The sequence below is a fragment of the Protopterus annectens genome, chromosome 2.part1, assembly GCF_019279795.1.
Source record: "Protopterus annectens isolate FY-2018-M chromosome 2.part1, PAN1.0, whole genome shotgun sequence".
Classification (NCBI taxonomy): domain Eukaryota; kingdom Metazoa; phylum Chordata; order Ceratodontiformes; family Protopteridae; genus Protopterus; species Protopterus annectens.
The window spans coordinates 629,490,078-629,507,157 of record NC_056729.1 but is presented as its reverse complement, the minus strand read 5'-3'; the positions used below and the strand labels follow the sequence as shown (position 1 = coordinate 629,507,157).

Genomic DNA, 17,080 nt, shown 5'->3' with positions numbered 1-17,080 from the left:
ATCTCAAATTTGCAGTTGCCCCAAAATACCTTCTAAGTGACTTGCTCAGGAACAAGCCATAAATATGAGGCACAATCAGAGATGATCTGCTAAACTAGAGACAGATAACAGCAGACTAGTCTCAATCACTCAGTTAAAAAGTTAACATAGTAACACTTCTGCATCAACATGTATATTTATTTTTTTATTTATTTTTCCTTTTGTAACCAGGTTAATCCCACTAGGCTAGTGGCCACTTTTCAGGGGAGACCTGAGGTGGTATTAATACTAGGGAAAAGTTGGTGAGGGCATCAGGACACTTCTCCTACTCTTTTTCAATAGGTGCTGTATCTTTCACATCCACATGAGCTACCAACAACTCAAGCAGATAGGACCTAGTTTAACATCTCTTCCAAATGATAACTCATTTGAGAGTGCAGCACCGCAGCAATCAATCTACTTGGTGTGTAAGTAGGTTTGACTGCAAGCAGAGTCATTTAACTAGACAGTGCCCCTAAGAGGGCCATTTTACACACGCACACCAGCTACTGCTCTTTGCACTTATCCAGCGGCAGCCAAAGTTTGTCTGAAAAATGTCTCTTCATAAGCTGCCTTATAATTCACTCTCACATTCCAGATGTACAGCAACCCGTGAAGTTTCTCTGCTGGCTACCTGCTGCACTCAGTAATATTTTGTTAAGGACACTGTAATTCAAATCTAGCATGTTCCATTCTGGATATAATATCCTGACACAGGGGGTTATTCATACTATGTGCTGATACTGTGGCTGGCTTTTTTTTTTTTTTTGCTGTATTTCATTCTGTGCTCTTTTTAGTTCAGCATTTTTTCTTATTTTAAAGCAGAGCATTTTTTAAGCCAGGCCATTCCCCCCAACAAGCACCAGGCCCTAGACAGCTGCCTAGGCCACCTTGTGCTGGATCCTGCTCTAGGAATGGAGGTGGAGCTTTTGGTATTTTATTAGTGTTCAGTCATAGAGGGTTATTTATTCAGTTTAGTAAAGTGATGTCTAGATGTTTGATAGAAATCAGTTCCTTCCTTTTACTGGCAAGCTTTTTACTTTTCATTGTAATGCTATTTCTATGGTGAATTTTACTACACAATAAATAAAGAAAAATTATACATTTGTTTTATATCATAAAGTAGTTTTGATTGGGTGTATAGTGTGAATCCTTTGTTAGAGAAGACATTTTTACATTCCAAGTTGGAGTATTTTAAGTCTGTGTCTTTTAATTTAGGTGAATAATCTGTATTTGGGAACCTGAGTTTTTTGTTTGTTTTGTACATTTTTGGTGGTCATTGTTTGACTGGCTCACTTTACTCTTATCATGTTACAAAATTCTGGAACTCCATCCCCTTAGAAACAAGACAAATAGATAAACTAAATTTATTTAAACTATCACTGAAAAAAAAAACTTTATTAGATTACTGGCTGTGTTCCTGCACAACTCCAGGATAGTATATAAGTACTACTCAAACACTTTCCCCTCCCACATTTAACTAATCTTCTTCTAACCCATATATGTCCATCCTTTCCCCCATCCCCTTCTCACCTAATGTCTCTATCTCTGTACCTCTGTCTGATGTTCTACTGCATACCAATGTTCTTTAGAAAACAAGCAAACCAACATCAAAAACTACAATCTGCTGTACAAACCCTAACCTACTTACTTTACTCCTGAAAATTTAATTTTTACAATAGCTACATGACATAGCATCCTAACATATTTCTAACATATCTCTCAAGTAACTGTATGTATTAAATTTCAGCACATACTATGACACTTCAGCTGTAGACCTTAAACTGTACATACAATTTTAATATATGTACATATCTGATTCACAATGAAAAAATGTCACAATGTTATAATTTATGTATGTACAGGGAATATCTTCTGTATTTTATAACTGTAAAAACTGTGCAGTTTTTTTTCTTATCCAGTGAAAAACTCACATTGTTATTTTATGTATGTACTTTTTTATTATGTTCTCTGTACTTTTATCCATAATAACTGTGGACCTTTGCTCCTTGGGCCTGCACTATAAACAGGATCAGTCCCAGTTATACTTTCCTCATCAACAAAGATAGGTAAATAAAGTCATTTATAGCAGTGTTCAATAGTTTCTTCTTTAGATGTACTCTTTCTCCTTTGTTTTTGTGTGTTCTGTGGTTTGTCTTTGTGGAAATGAGTTTCAGCAGTTTTGACAGGATGTATTGATATATATACCTTTTAGTCCTCTTCTATTACTACTTAAAGGAACCCATAACAGCAGGGCAAATTTCAGTAATTAAAATCAGATTTTTCACTGAGCATTCTACTGTCCAGTCTAAGAGGCATGTTTCAACACTGTGCTTAGTTTTAACAAGCTGTTAACATAAAGTGGCTTGCCCAGCTAATTTCTCAAGACGATTCAAGGGTTTTCATTAATATTGTGTTCATCCTCAGTTCTACAAACTCATACACAGCATTTAATTAGTTTTGTAGCTGCTACAAAGGAAGAGAGTACAATGGATCCATTACCATCAAATGGGCAAAAGGTTTTCTTCTGTTTTGTAAATAGGCTATGCCAGAGCAGTTCTGAATCATTCCAACTTCATCAAGTTGATGACCCAAAGAAATTAAAATGGTGATTTTCAACAAGGGGTTTCCATTTATGGAGTATAATCCATTTATGGCCACTTAGGGCTATAAAGATACTTAGTTTTAGAATGCAATTTCACCTGCACATGGGAAATCCTTTTGTTTCAAAGCAGCAGGCTTTCACTTCTAGTCTGCACCTCTCCCATTTGGACTATACACATCTGTAGGGTGTGCTCTGGTAGTATTTGCATTCCTAAGGACTCTAATAATAAACATTCCATATATATAATTATTTAGTATGGGCTGAAACTTGAGACACAGCATTACCATGTGAATCTTTTTTTTCTGAATTTGAGAATAACCATAAATTTAGTCAGTGGCCATAGGACAAGAGAGTGTGAGCTTGGTAGTCACTGATGGTAACAGTAGCCCTATAAGAGGATTTTTGTGTGTGTGTGTGGGGGGGGGGGCATGACGTGTCAGGAGGAAGGCATAGGATGCCTCCACAGTGATGAAGCTACCAAAAGCAACCAGCAGATGTGAGTTTTGGACTAAAATAAAGCCCCTTTCATGGTATCTTATATAACAGCTATGTCAAGCATTGCTGTATCCCTGGGGATGGGAAGAAAATAGGCAGTGGTAACAGCTCAAAGGTGATCAGGTGTGGGGCTAAAAAGTATGTGAGAGAAAAATCACCTTTCTTTCAAGCAAAGGATTACATTTTAGAGCAGTGCTGGACTCAATTCAAATGAACGCTTATTATCCCCTGCAAAAATCAAACTGATATCCACATTCATGAAACAAATGGCATCATCAACAACATGTAAATCAAGATACTTTCTTGGAGCTGTTGACCATATGTCTTTATGCATCCTGTTGGGTACCCATGCAGGACTTAACACAAGAAAACCCCTCACTGACAGAACATCTGTGTTATCTCTCTCTCTTTCTGTTCCATGGTATATAAAAGTCTCTCTCTGGTGGGCAATTCCTCACAATTTGTCTGTAAGTACAGGTATTCTGCCCTCCAGTTCTTCATTGATATCTAAAACAAACATTTCAGATTATGCATGAGAAACCCATTAAAGAGGTCCTTCAGTCCAGAATTACTGTACCTGAAATAAAAATGCCTTCCTATCAACATAAAGAAAATGAGAACAATATTGTAAACACTCAGAGCTTTCTAGATCAGATCTGTTCCTCTTCCTTTTCAGATTTCAGATGAATACAGACAGTGCAACAGTAATGTGGCACCTCAGCCAGCAAGATGAAATAAGGTCACACTAGAGGTATCAAGAAGATGTAGAAATCAGGCAGTAGGCAGTTAAGTAGAGTTTAACTCTGTTGACAGTTATGTTACCAGAAACCCAGAGCTCTTTAGTGGATTTGCTCAAAAGGCACATACTTTGTATTCACAAGTGGCATTTATGTAGTTCACTTTTATAACAGACAATGTCTCTTTGACATATTCGAAACAAAGACCTGTTTGCCACACATCTCATTGCACAGCTGATGTTTCCTTTTCTCATCACCCAAAACATTTTACTATTTTCAAGGCAACTAAGAGACTAGCTACTCTAAGGTCTTATATTCAGATTGAAAATATTTTCAGACGGTGCTAAAATATGAGGTATGTACTCATTTACCTGTTCATTTCCAAGGTTACCAGACTACTTTGGCCATGTTGTTACGTCCAGCCTTTTGTGTTGTTCGATCAGAGTCCACTGTTATCAACAGAAGCATCCAAAAAGAAAGCAATTTTCCAGACTTTTGGTTACCATTAAATGTGCTGTATAAAAGTTAAATACTGGTGAAAACATGTACAACTGTTTGTATGGATCATAAAAGGAGAGTGTCTGCTGTGTCTTCTGTGTAATAAAATAGCTTTTCTCAAACAAGAGAACATTCTGATGCTTGGCTGTAAGTATTCATATCTGACCAGGGAGAATGGAACCATTTATAATATTTTGTGCAGAGCATCCAGGGAGACTATCTGAGGATATAACCCCCAGTGATTCCCAATTCAAAACTATGAAGTTGTTTATCGTTGGGCCATTTATTGAAAAAGCACAGTTCAGTGTCCATACAAGTATTTTCTTTAATATGTATCCTTGATTTTAAATATGCATCTAAAACTATACATCTCATTTAGACTGTGGCTGGGATTCAGAAAGGGCTGCCCCCAGCTGTAAGCCCTAACACAAGCTGCTACCATTAGCAGTGGCCCACTGTGATTCAGAGACAGGCCCACTGCAATGATTCATTTTGGTGTGTAGGATCACCACAGAGTTCCATCACCATGGTTGAGCTCCATGGCTAATGGAGGCATTCCTGGAGAGTGGCCTATTCCTATTATACATGTGCTTTCCCCTGAAAAATCCTGAAGTAAAAGATTTACATTGCCAAGAGTCTCAGAGAGTCATAAATTAGCACAGCCAGTGGGGATGGCCACGTAAACCATAAGATTATGTAAGTGTATGTAGAGAGGTGGTAATGGTGGTAGTGTTTGTGTGTTTGTCTGCAGAGGTAGGAGAGGTTCCTGTGTTTGTGTTTATATGTATCTCTTTCTGCCTGGTAGGAAGGTCTAGGGGATAGATAGAGCAGATATGTATGTTTGCATGGATGAATAGGTGAGTGTATGCAATCCGGTAAGAGGGTCTGTCTGATCTAGTGTGTGTGTGTGTGTGTGTGTGTGTGTGCGCGTGTGTGTGTGTGTGTGGAGGAGGGTCTACTATCAATCTAAAATCCCCTATTAATGAGCAAAGCTTGTAATACTGGAAAGGGGGCACTAGAAACCTGAGACTTTTAAATGTTACTCTAAGTTACATAAAAAGTTAATAGAACAGCTTTTGCAGCATGGATCATTTCCTGAACAATAAGAAGTAATGGGGGAGCACTAGACACCAGTGACACTGTTTAAATATTACCCTAATTAATTTATAAAGTTAATAGAACAATGGGTTTTGCAGCACAAAGCGTGTTTTGAGTAATGAGTATAGAGAAAGGGGAACACTAGACACTGGGGAGACGTAAATATTATTCTAAGTCACATAAAAAGTTAATAATGCAACAGGTTTTGCATTATGAAGCTTATTCTGAACAATACAAAGTAGGAAACTCTAATGTCTGGTATTATTGCAGGTGTAACCAGCACAACCAGGGCTGTTCTGTCAAATCAGGGACAGCTGAGAAGTATGGTTGTGTGTCCATATGTAGGGGTGGGGGGCTGACGTACCTCTCAACAGATGTGCTCAAGTTTTTCAGACAAAACCTGAAGGAATACTAGATGATACCAGTGAGCCTAAAAGATTAATAGAGGAAAAGGTCTAGCATCATGATCCATATTCCAAACATGAAGAAATGAAACTATAATGCCTGACATTACTGACTGCAATATATGATTTAAAGGGGACACAGAAAAATAAGAGGCAACATCAGGGATGCTGTGCAAACTCTGGGGTCATTTGAAAGGAATATGTATGTACATGTGTGAATGGGGGGAGTGCATGAAGTGGTAACTCTGCCAATGAGATGTCTGGACCACCACTACTGATTACAGCAGGAAAGTACTGATTAGCACTAGTCATAACACCACGCAATTCAGAAACATGCAAATTAGCTGTAATGAGGTATTTCCACATTGCGGTTAAATGTCTGTCTGAATCTTATTTTCTTTAACTGCATAAACAGCCCCCTATGGCCGCAACAATTAGCACCAGCAGTGCATTTTTGTTTTTTTCTGAATCCCAACCCATATGTTGTAAATAAATTGCATTCTACCATTTACAGTCATATGTACAAACCTGTATTCTTATTCCAACTTTCTCAGGAATGAAGCTATTATGAATGGGGAAAACTGTATTAGTAACCTTTAAGTCTGTGTATCATATCTAAGATTAATCATAAGTTTGATTCTGTAAATATTATGCCTAGTTTTAACCAGGAGAAAGAGAACTTTAAAGTAAATACATCAAAATATTTAGGATGTGTTTTGTAAAAGAAGTGATATACTTCAAAGCTGGCCTGCTTGAATAAAATATCAGGGTATTTTGGTTACCTAGCTGTAATACATGTGCATGCACTGTTAATCTCATAAAAAAAAACTGTGCAGACAAGTATGTTTAGAAGTTGTCTGACAGATCTTTAAATAAAACCACTGCTATATTGTTCTACGTTACTTGTTTTCAGACTGTGGGATGAATTGTCACAAACAGTGCAAGGACCTGGTGGTCATTGAATGCAAAAAGAGATCCAAGACCATAACGTCAGATAACAGTCCAACATCAGCATCCACCCCATCTGCGCTCTGTTCTGCTAGTATCAAAGGCCCTATTCATGGTAAGGACTTTTTATATCTACTTTTATTTTTTCAGTAAAAAAAAAAATAAAATAAAATGGTAGACTAAGCCTTTGCCAGCAGCTTAGAGGGATAAAGTTCCAACTATGACTACAGGACAGCCCAAGGTGAGCCAGGATTGACCAGTAGCTTGGAGGCTTGACAGTGCAGTCAGGGAAGATGGCCATAACCATCCTGGTAGGGCAGGGAGTGGTTCTCACCTGGCTTCCAGCATGACTCCAATGACAAGGCCTTGCTGGAGTGCAGAAGCTTGTCTTGGGGGGGGCAGGTCTAGAGGATGTGGGCATTGCCTCCCAAACCAATGATAGTAGTCCCTGCTAGTGCATTTGGAGCAGCACACATGCATGAATTGTAGTGAGTATGAAGCCCACTCAATGACATGAGTGCTTATGTCACCCCCGGAGGGTGGGGGGGGGATTAGGTTTCAAAATGGAAAATGCTGTCATTGCCAGCATGCCAGTAAGACCATAAAGCACTCTCTTGGCTGTCTGGATGGCCCTTTAGAGGCTTGATAATTGGCAGACGTGGGGACTTCTAACATACTCAGTTTTTTTTTTCTACTGCTTGATGGGTGTCTTAGTATGTATTCACACAGCAGCTTAGCACAACTTTTGGTGGTTTATTTTATGCAAAGCCTTCTTTGTTGATGAAAGGGTCTGATATATAACTCCATCTGGTTTTAAAGCTACAAGAGCAAAGTGATATGCACTGAACTTACTTCCTAACTGAAATAGCTCTTCTCACACATGGTAGACCTACATACATGCTGCTGTATTTCATTGCTGCTTTAAGATCCTCAGCCACATACTGCAAGCTTATCCTTATTGGAACTCACTGGTAGACCATACTGCCTCATAAATTACTAACTGCTGTCTGTCAGATATCCTCACAAGTACTCTATGCATCACTGGCAATCAGTTGAACTAGATCCCTTTTAACTACCCATGACTTGTCTGTTAGACGTAAAGTCCACATATTGTCGCCTTCCATGCTTCCACAAAGGGGTCACATTATATTTGCTTTTTTGGCAGAAAGGAGGTTTATCGGTTTGTTTTTAAAGCTGTCTCTGCTAAGTGACTGATCCTAGTTCCATGTTCCTTAGAACTGCCAGATCATATTTTTTTAGTTACTGTAGGCTTTGTGGCCTGGTTGTTTTGCTGTGATTATTTCCCATATCCTTGGTCCTATTAGCAGCCTGATAGCTGGAGAAGCCAGTTGTAGAGGTTGATGTAGTATACCCATCGGGGGGGGGGGGGGTGTATTGATGGAGTTCTAGCACAAGGCAGGAAAATACAGTTCCTATATTATGGATTCAGAGTGGGTTGCTCTACCAAGGAGTACCACAGATGTGCGGAGGTGTAAATCTGCAGTGGCCCAGAACAAGAGGCATTGCTCCATGATTTTTAACCAATGGGTGGATCAGAAATATTAAAAAGATAATAAAAAAAAAAAAAAAAAACGTTATCCCCACTGGATGGCACCTAAGATCCTTAGCTCTTGCTTCCCTGTCCTTGTGTTCTGGGATACTGAGATCCAGGGGGGGATCAAACTGAGTGATGTAGTGGGAGGTTTTGATTCTTGGGGTTGGGTGGGACAGGGGACAAAAACTTAAAAAAAAACATTGCAATGATTCAGCATTAGCTGCCATCTCTCACTCAGAGACACACACACACACACACACACACACACACACACACACACACACACACACACTTTACTGGAATGTCACTAGCTGTCATGGCTTTCCTCTCTGGAATGAACTGTAACTGTCTTGCAGTGGGGGCAAGGAATTAACCCACCTTCATAAAGACCAACCTTTGACTAGGTTCTTTGCTTGAGTTTCTAGAAGTGGGCATAACATTGTTGCTGCCACAGTGTTACCTGCTTATATCACATGCAGTGTTTTGGTTTTTGGTCTGTGCTATGGACAGTATGTGCAGTGAATTCTACCCTTCATTACCTACATGAAAGGAGCGCTCTCCTTTTGTTACCAATTTCTTTCCTTTTCAGACCACTGCATTATAATTCATTCCCAGGACAGGATTACAAGTTTGATTTTATTTTATTTTAGCTTATTTGTTGACTTGGAGGCCACCAGATACAACTGGTCCTTCTCAGGGACAACCTGCAAGTGCTGCCTGGTTAAGTGACTTGCTAAGAATCACAAATGAAGGTGGAAGGAATCAAACCCTGTGCACTGGGCACAGGAAGCAGCATGCTACTTTGTTTGTGTGTTTCGGCTTTTCCCGGTTAGGGGTTGCCACAGCAGAACTCCGGTCCGCTAATGATTGGTAGTTGATTTTTACGTGCCGAGTTACCAGCCCTGACGCACAACCTTCAACGAAGGTACACCCATTCACGCATGTCTCCACGCAGAAGACGCTCTAGCTGAGAATCGAACCGGACAGCGTCTTACTGTGAGGCGACAACACTACCGCACCACCACCACCACGGATGGGAAGCAGCATGCCACTGCTTCCTACATTACAGTAATGAGTCGACAATAATTGTTTATATTATATCCAAGAATGCCTAAAACCCTGATTTAGATGGAAGCTGCGTACCTTATGCCTAAGCCTTTTGAATACTTATATGGCAACAACCTCAGAGGGCTGACATGTATTACATGGCTATGAAAACATGCTGTTGTCACATTATGTTATCATAACAGGCTGTCAAGGTTCATAGTATCACACCAAGACTTTTGGGATCATTTACTATTATTTTCTGTAGTAATAACAGATCACACAGAGGATGAAGAAAATCTTGATGAACAATAACATGCACCTTAGGAACTACTGCAAAGATATTCATCTTTAAATGTGTATAATTTCAGCACAGTTTACTAGAGTGGATAGTTTGAGTCTAATCCAGGTATACACTAAGGAGAATTGAAAGTGGAAATATCTTTAAATGTAGATTACTCAATAGCAGTTAACAACAGGAATAACAGAAAGTGGGTGAAAATAGGTAAAGCAGCAGTTCTACAAGACCAAGCCAGAAAATAAGTAGCTGTCCTGCCTAAGAAAACTACAAACAATCATCAAACAATGAAGCACATGAAATCTAGTCAAGACATGCCAAGAAAATGGGTTTCTCCTGGCCTAACAGGTTGGGGGAAGGGAAAGAACTTATGGGAGCCACTTGTTCTGTTCAAAGTAAGACACTTGACATTGTGCTCCCAAAAGGTTTGTCTGATGGTATTTTTATGTTGACCTTTTATCCTTTTTAAAGCTCAGCTCAAAGGCATTGCACATTGTATTTTAGATGGGCGAGTGATTATCTAGGATACTCTGCTAGTAAAGTTTCCAGAGAGTGGCACATCTAAGAGGAAAATCCCAACAGTCTCTCAGCTGGACTGAAAAGGTGATGATACTGTTTCCTAGAAGACTCACCAGAGACCCTGTTTTTTTTTTTTGTTCTTTTTGTCTGTGTTACTGAAGCTTCCAAAATACCACATTTTCAGAGTAACTTGGATAATGGAAATTCCACAAAAATACATTTAAAATGTCTACGTCATTGAAATATAATCTTTATAAACTCTTTAGCCCTTCATTTACACTATTTATTTTAGTTTAACATACCTGTTGCATTTTATTAATTAATAGTTAGCATTAAAAAAAGCAAGTTCACTACTATAGTATTTCATGTTTGTATTAGACACTGCTGAGGAGGTTGAGAAAATTCAAGTCTGGTTTTCTAATAAACTAACATAAGTGATTTATAGTTTGTGGATACAGTGGTGCAGTATTTTAGCATACCACCTCATGGTGCATGATTCTCCAGATTGGTTCCTAGCTGGAATACCTTAAATGCAAGGTCTGCATGCCCTCCCCCCATTCCTTGACCCTAAACGTTTTCACTGAGTTATCTGGGCTTCTCCCATGTTCATTTAGATAAGTGTATTGCTCATACAGTGTGTGTGTGTGTGTGTGTGTGTGTGTGTGTGTGTGTGTGTGTGCGCACCCTGCAGTGGACTGAAGTCCCCAGCAGGGCTAGTTCTCTGGTTTATGCCACTTTCTTTCCAGGAGAAGCTCCATCTCACCTGTAGCCTTGAAAATGATAGAGCAGATATCAGAAAGTGAATGACTCAGTTAGCTAATGCATGATTTGTAGTTAATGTTCATTATTTCGTGCAGTCACCTTGCAGGTGCGAATGACAATAATGTCATCTTATTTTTTTTTAATCCCATTTTAGTGAGTGCATTGTGATATTACAGGATACAAAATCTGCTTCAGTCATTCTCACCATATTTCCTTCACTAATTCAAATCAAATGTTATCTGATCAAAGCAGAACGCACCTACAAACTGTGCAATGCGCACCACACAATGGAATTTCCCTCTCTGCTTGGCTAAGCAACAAAAAAGACTCAAACTACAGATAAAAGCATTTTCAGAACCACTAACCTTGCTGCTTAATTATGCATCACACCCTTATCTAGTTTATTTTCCAGTGTAGGAGGGCTAACAGAAAATTTGTAAGAGAATATTTTCTAACAAACAAAACACAAACCTCCTGTTGATAACATTCAACACTGGAGTTAGTGCACATCTTTTTATTCCAAAGTCTTCATATTCAAACATAAAGTACAACAAAACTTCAGTCTCAACAAAGGCATTCTTTGAAGAGTGTTTTTGTAAGCTTGTTTGATAAGACAGAGCTGAAGAAAAACTGAATTCCATAAATACAAATACAATGTAGATACAAACATGTTAACAATCTGCTGAGTGCACGATACACTGTAATTATGATTTTAGTATACGTTCAAAGAATGACTTTCAGAGGGATGAAATTCTTACAATTTGTAGTAGACATACTTGAAAATCCACAAGCCTTATAACATAACAGTCAAATATAATTTGGAGGCTAGACTCAGTTTTGAATATCCACTAGATATAGGTTCAAGTCTCACAAAAACCCAAATTTTAATAACTGATATAGCTCCACTATTTCAATTTACTGTGAATTTGACTTAACCAACAGACTCTCTCCCTGATTTGTGGATTAATTGTTATTCATCAGTTTAAAGCATACCTGAGTTTCCTAACAGTTTTGGATCAGTAAGGTTTCAGTCTTTGATGTTTGCCAAGAGTCATGCCTTTAGCAGTGAGTCTTACGCAGTACTCGAAGGATGCAGATAAAAAAAAATTAACAGGAGAGAGAGAGTTGGTTACATATTCAGAAAAGTTTCTCTTACATGGTGGTATTTGAGTATTTCTGCATTAGCTAACTATAATCCAGAACTTCAGTGACCTGCCTAATTACATCCTTGCTACTGAGGTCATACTGTGAATATTGTAATCTGTGCAAACTGTTTAATCTGGGTGCATTCTTGGCTAGTTATATTTGAATTAATTAAATGTCAAATGCTTCTGCAGATATTACAAAAACCCGTGAAATGAAAAAGTTGTGCTGTTTGTTAATGTCTTCTCAGATGAAAACAGATCACAAATTAAATAAATTCTGTTTTATTACTTTGCAAATGACCATACAGAGGATGGACCATTTTTGTTCCCTGGTGATGAAACAGCTGACCACTCTGAAGAAAATAGCCATCACACAATTGTACTACTTGGAGGACCGGCTCATAAAATTCCTTTAAGACTGAAGCCATCTGTAATGCACAGGAGTACACAGACAGAAGCACTATCACAAACTGACAATTCTGGAAATTTCTGCTTTCCTTCTCCAAGAAGTAATACATCAGAAACTATACTGCCATTGCCCACTCCAACTTCCCCATGTCCTAGTCCAGTTCCAATGCGGAAAAGAGCCTATGCAAAATGGGATCACAGAGTAACCATTCAGAAAACAAAAGATGAACAGCTAAACTTCAAGCTTGCTGAATTTCATGAACTGGAAAAGGTACCGTGCCTTATTTTAGAACTTGGCTTTTATTATTCATTGTATTTATTATTTCTGTTTCTTGACCATGAAAAGTCTTACTGGTTGTATCTCATTTTCAGGATATGCACAAGAATGTTTTAAAAATGTATCAATTCATCTAGCACTATGTCACAGAGGGATTGAAGCCTTGACTGAGGCCAAGGTGATTTGGGTTCAATTAGCAGCCCTGGCACTTAAGGAGCTAGGCAGGTAGGGGGAGGAATGAAGAGGCATGGCCTGCTTATCTCTTCTGGGGGAATTGCCACATTCAGAGAGACACAGGGTGGTGTGACCTTCCTGGTAGAGACTGGAGAGATCACCTCTCATGCTGCATGGGGAGGAGCTGAGCTGTTTGAATGAAATGCCCCTTGTAGTAGTGAGGGGATTCCATTGATGCATTGCCCACATTTCATGCCCTTTCCTGGTTTTCTTGTTGGATGTATGCATGGCCAGGGAAGGGGAGAAAAGTATAAAATCTTTGAAACACCTATGATGGCTGTCTTGATGATGACCCCTCTCAAGTCAGTTTTCACTCAGTGACGGCAACAAATGGTTTGAATTACTGAGTCAGTCTGATGATCGGCAGGCATCAAGGCAAAAAGTCATAATAGTATGTGTGAAGCAATATATACATACAGACAGTTCTAGTGTATGTTGTTTCTATACAGACAGATTAGACTGTACACTGAAATATATAATACATAAAGGACATTCTCTGAACATTACAGCATATGATGAATTCAGTGAGATGAGTCAGTTCCAGTAACATATACATGATGTTTGTTAAAAAAAAAAAAGTGATTGCATTTCCATTTCAAAGTAGCCATCTTTCAGTAGCCTAAGCAGGAACTGAAACATCTTGTTTATGAAAAAAAACACACTAACTAGTCTTAGACTGCATAATAAACAAGGACAACATTATACATATAAACAAGCTATTCTGTACTGGCTACAGAAAAAAATAGTCTAGCCTTCAAAGTCAATATAGTCAGGGATGTGGCATTGCTCAATGCAGTACCCTAAACAATTGTTTTTTTCTAGTTGAAAGGCACTTAAACTGCTCAAAGAGGGAGGTATGTTAGCCAACTCCATGGCTTAGAGGGATAAAACCCTGACGTTTACCCTAATTGACCCAGATTTGATTAGTGACCCAAGTGCTAGAAGAGCTGGCATGGCCCAAGTGCTAGAGGAGCTGGCATGGGATAGCTAGGAGTTGGCCAGCAAGTGTCAGCTGACCTTTGTGGGGGATGGAGCTGTGTTTTGCCCACTGGTAGGACCTGAATGAAAATGTTTTCCAATATGGCTCGTATCACTGCAAAATCAAGGGCTGCAGGAACAGATCACACAAGAGCAGTATGAAGCAGCCCATAGTGGAAATGACAGCATAGCAAGGAGATGAATGAAGAGAAACTCAAACCCCATAAAACAAAGGTTGGCATCACTCGTGGAGGTCTCTCACCTCTCAGGAGAATTAATCTGTTCCATATAGTAGCTAAAGGTGATGCTTGGTGGTCATGTGAGAATAGTAAACAAAAAACTTAGAAGAAGAAAATTAAGAGTGAAGTATACATATATAATAACATTTTTACTATAAGGGTCCAGGTGTTCTTTGATAAGATATATAATGCCTTCTTCCTTCGTTCATGTCCTCTCAGTGCTCTTAACATGTAGTGTAAGCTACATTTTTATCGTCAGTGTATGGAGTTCACAGCACTGAATTTCATTGTTGGCTGCAAGAAGCAACTGTAAGCACTAGGTGGCAGTAATGATTTCAGCCAAGTCAATTCCAGCAAGCATCTCAATAGTAGCCTTGTCATTTTACTTATTTATTTATTTATTTTTACTAATTACAACAGTTAGCTTTTCTTTCTATGGAACCCTGCCAAGTTTTGAGAAATGTACTTTAAAGATTTATTTCAGACTTGCATCTAGTTGAATTTTAATGTCTGGAGCAGATGGTGATATTTTCTAGTCATTTTACAATATTTTCCCCTCGGAAATCTTAGATGCTTATAGATTACTACTAGGCTAATGACTACTACAACCCTTACAAATCTAGCCATGCACCCTAAACCATTTTGGTCTCCAAGTATCATGGGCATCCGGCATGTTAGTAGGAAGGTAACTAAGGATTTGTATGGGGTAGTTGTTAGGATAAAACTTCTATTATTGGTGACCTCTGTCCATAAGGGACACCGGAGCCAGACCAGGGGTAAATTTATGATTTTCCATCCAGTTGTCAAGGTTTCTTTTGAACATGGTCAGGGATAAGCTCTGTTTTACTTGGATGAGGAGCCTATTCCACAGTGTGGGGATCCTTTGGGACACATATTTGCCCTCCAGCACACTCTGCTTATGTCACAGTCAAATCCATCAGGGCTAGGTCTGAGGAAGCCATGTAACCCAGACAAAGATCTCCTCTCAGCAGCTTGTAGGAGACTGAATACAGTGAGACAGCTTTTAGGAGATAGGTAAAGGAGAGAGTATTCATGCCCTGAATTCTCCTGGTGAGAAACCTAACAGTGTACTAGTCCTGGAGAACTGGATATTTAACATTTTTGTCTGTGTAATCTGGCCAAAAGGAATGCATACTAGTGATCCACTCACAGCGTTATTCATTAAGTGAAGGAGCGAGGAATATTTCAGACATTTAACATGATTTACTGAGTTTTCCTCATTGTGTTTTTAAGAAAGAAGAATCTTCTGAGGTATTTATATCTGACAGCTTTCTGTTGATTTTGAAGCTTCATATCTAGTTAAAACTACAATAAATCAGAAAGGTTAACTGCTTTTGCATTCTGTACTTCCTTGTTTTCACACCCTGCTAGATTTAAACAGTTTATTTGGAAAATGGTTTAAGCATTTGCATTTTCCTCAAGAACACTGATCTATGAGAAACGGAGTTTCTCTGTTACCACCCCTATTGCAGTTTGACTATGGAGGTAGGTGATAGTGAAACTAACCAGCCCAACCCCTCGCAAAAATGCTTATGTTAGCATAGAGGTGTTTTTTCAGCAACATTTCACACAGTTTATTTGACTCAGTAAAACATTTTTTGTTTTGCTGTAGGAGAATCATTTAAAAGAGAGTTTTCTGATTTTGAAGTTTTTGATATAATAGATCATTTTGTAAATAGATGCAGGCTCAACTACTTTTGCATTTTACACTTTTTTTTTGCCTACAGAACTTGAACAGTTTAATTCAAAATATTCTGTGATTGTTTACTTCTAGGCAATTAAACCCCATCAGACTAAGTTTTGATTAAGATGGTGTATTTTCTGAGTTGCTGTTCTGTTACATTTCCTGCTTATCTAGAAACTAAAGTGAAAAATTCAAGTCAGTTTGAGTGGATTATTCAATTCTTTGCTCCATTTTTTCTTTGTGATAAGATTCCTGCAATAGTTAGACTTCGTTCTTCACTTGAAGATCATGTTTAAAGGCACAAAACAAACTTGTTTTTACACAAAAAGGTGTTCAAGTATTTGTGTAAAAACAAATGATGGTTTCACAGCATTTTCTAAAAAACTTAATTTTAAAAAGTGCTTCTGAACATGGAAGCATGAGTGAACGCAGCCATATTTAAAGCACTAATATTAATGTGATGGCAAGAGCCATTTATATCACTTAATTTTTTACCAAAATATTTAATAGGTTGGCAATTACATAATTACTTCACAATTATTTACAGAAGCTAATCCAGCAGTTAGAACTGAACCTAAAGTAAAGTAAATGCCTCCTTCCAGCATATTAATATTAATGTCATAAATACGGCTGAGTCAATTTAGACTTCCGAATTCTGAAGTTTCTAAAACCAACTTTTACAGAGCATGGTTTGAAACAAGCATGCATACAATTTTTTGTGCAAAAAGAAAAGTTTGTTTTGCACCATTAAACATTACCTTTATGGAAACTATTATCTTGATACTTTAGATTATATAAACTAGAAGTTTAATGGATTGTTTACTTGGCATTTGTTCTTGTGATTTTAACTGCACACCATTTTTCTGAGTTGATCACAAAGGATTCCAAAAAGGAAAGCACATATGCTTTTCATATTTTCTGACTGTGGATAGTTTTTCCATCATTTTCCAATGTAAGGAATTTTCTGCAATGCTTAAGTATGGAAAATATCCCAGTGTTGCATGTTTTGTGACTGTGGCTGTTTTCTCAAACTCATTCACTAAAATCTGTTTTTTTTATAACTGCTAGAATGTTACCATTTGTGTGTGTGTGTGTGTGTGTGTGTGTGTGTGT

The 17,080-nt window shown here is 38.3% G+C and overlaps 1 protein-coding gene across 2 annotated transcripts in view; it reads left to right on the top strand.

Moving 5' to 3' along the window:
- The window catches only part of LOC122794170 (RAS guanyl-releasing protein 1-like), a 463,558-nt gene that overhangs the window by 350,066 nt on the left and 96,412 nt on the right, over positions 1 to 17,080 (top strand). For both annotated transcript variants that reach the window (XM_044062374.1, XM_044062373.1), the window contains 2 exons: positions 6,769 to 6,918; positions 12,435 to 12,805. In XM_044062374.1, the coding sequence (XP_043918309.1) occupies positions 6,769 to 6,918; positions 12,435 to 12,805 (521 nt within the window). The remainder of the gene's footprint in view (positions 1 to 6,768; positions 6,919 to 12,434; positions 12,806 to 17,080) is intronic.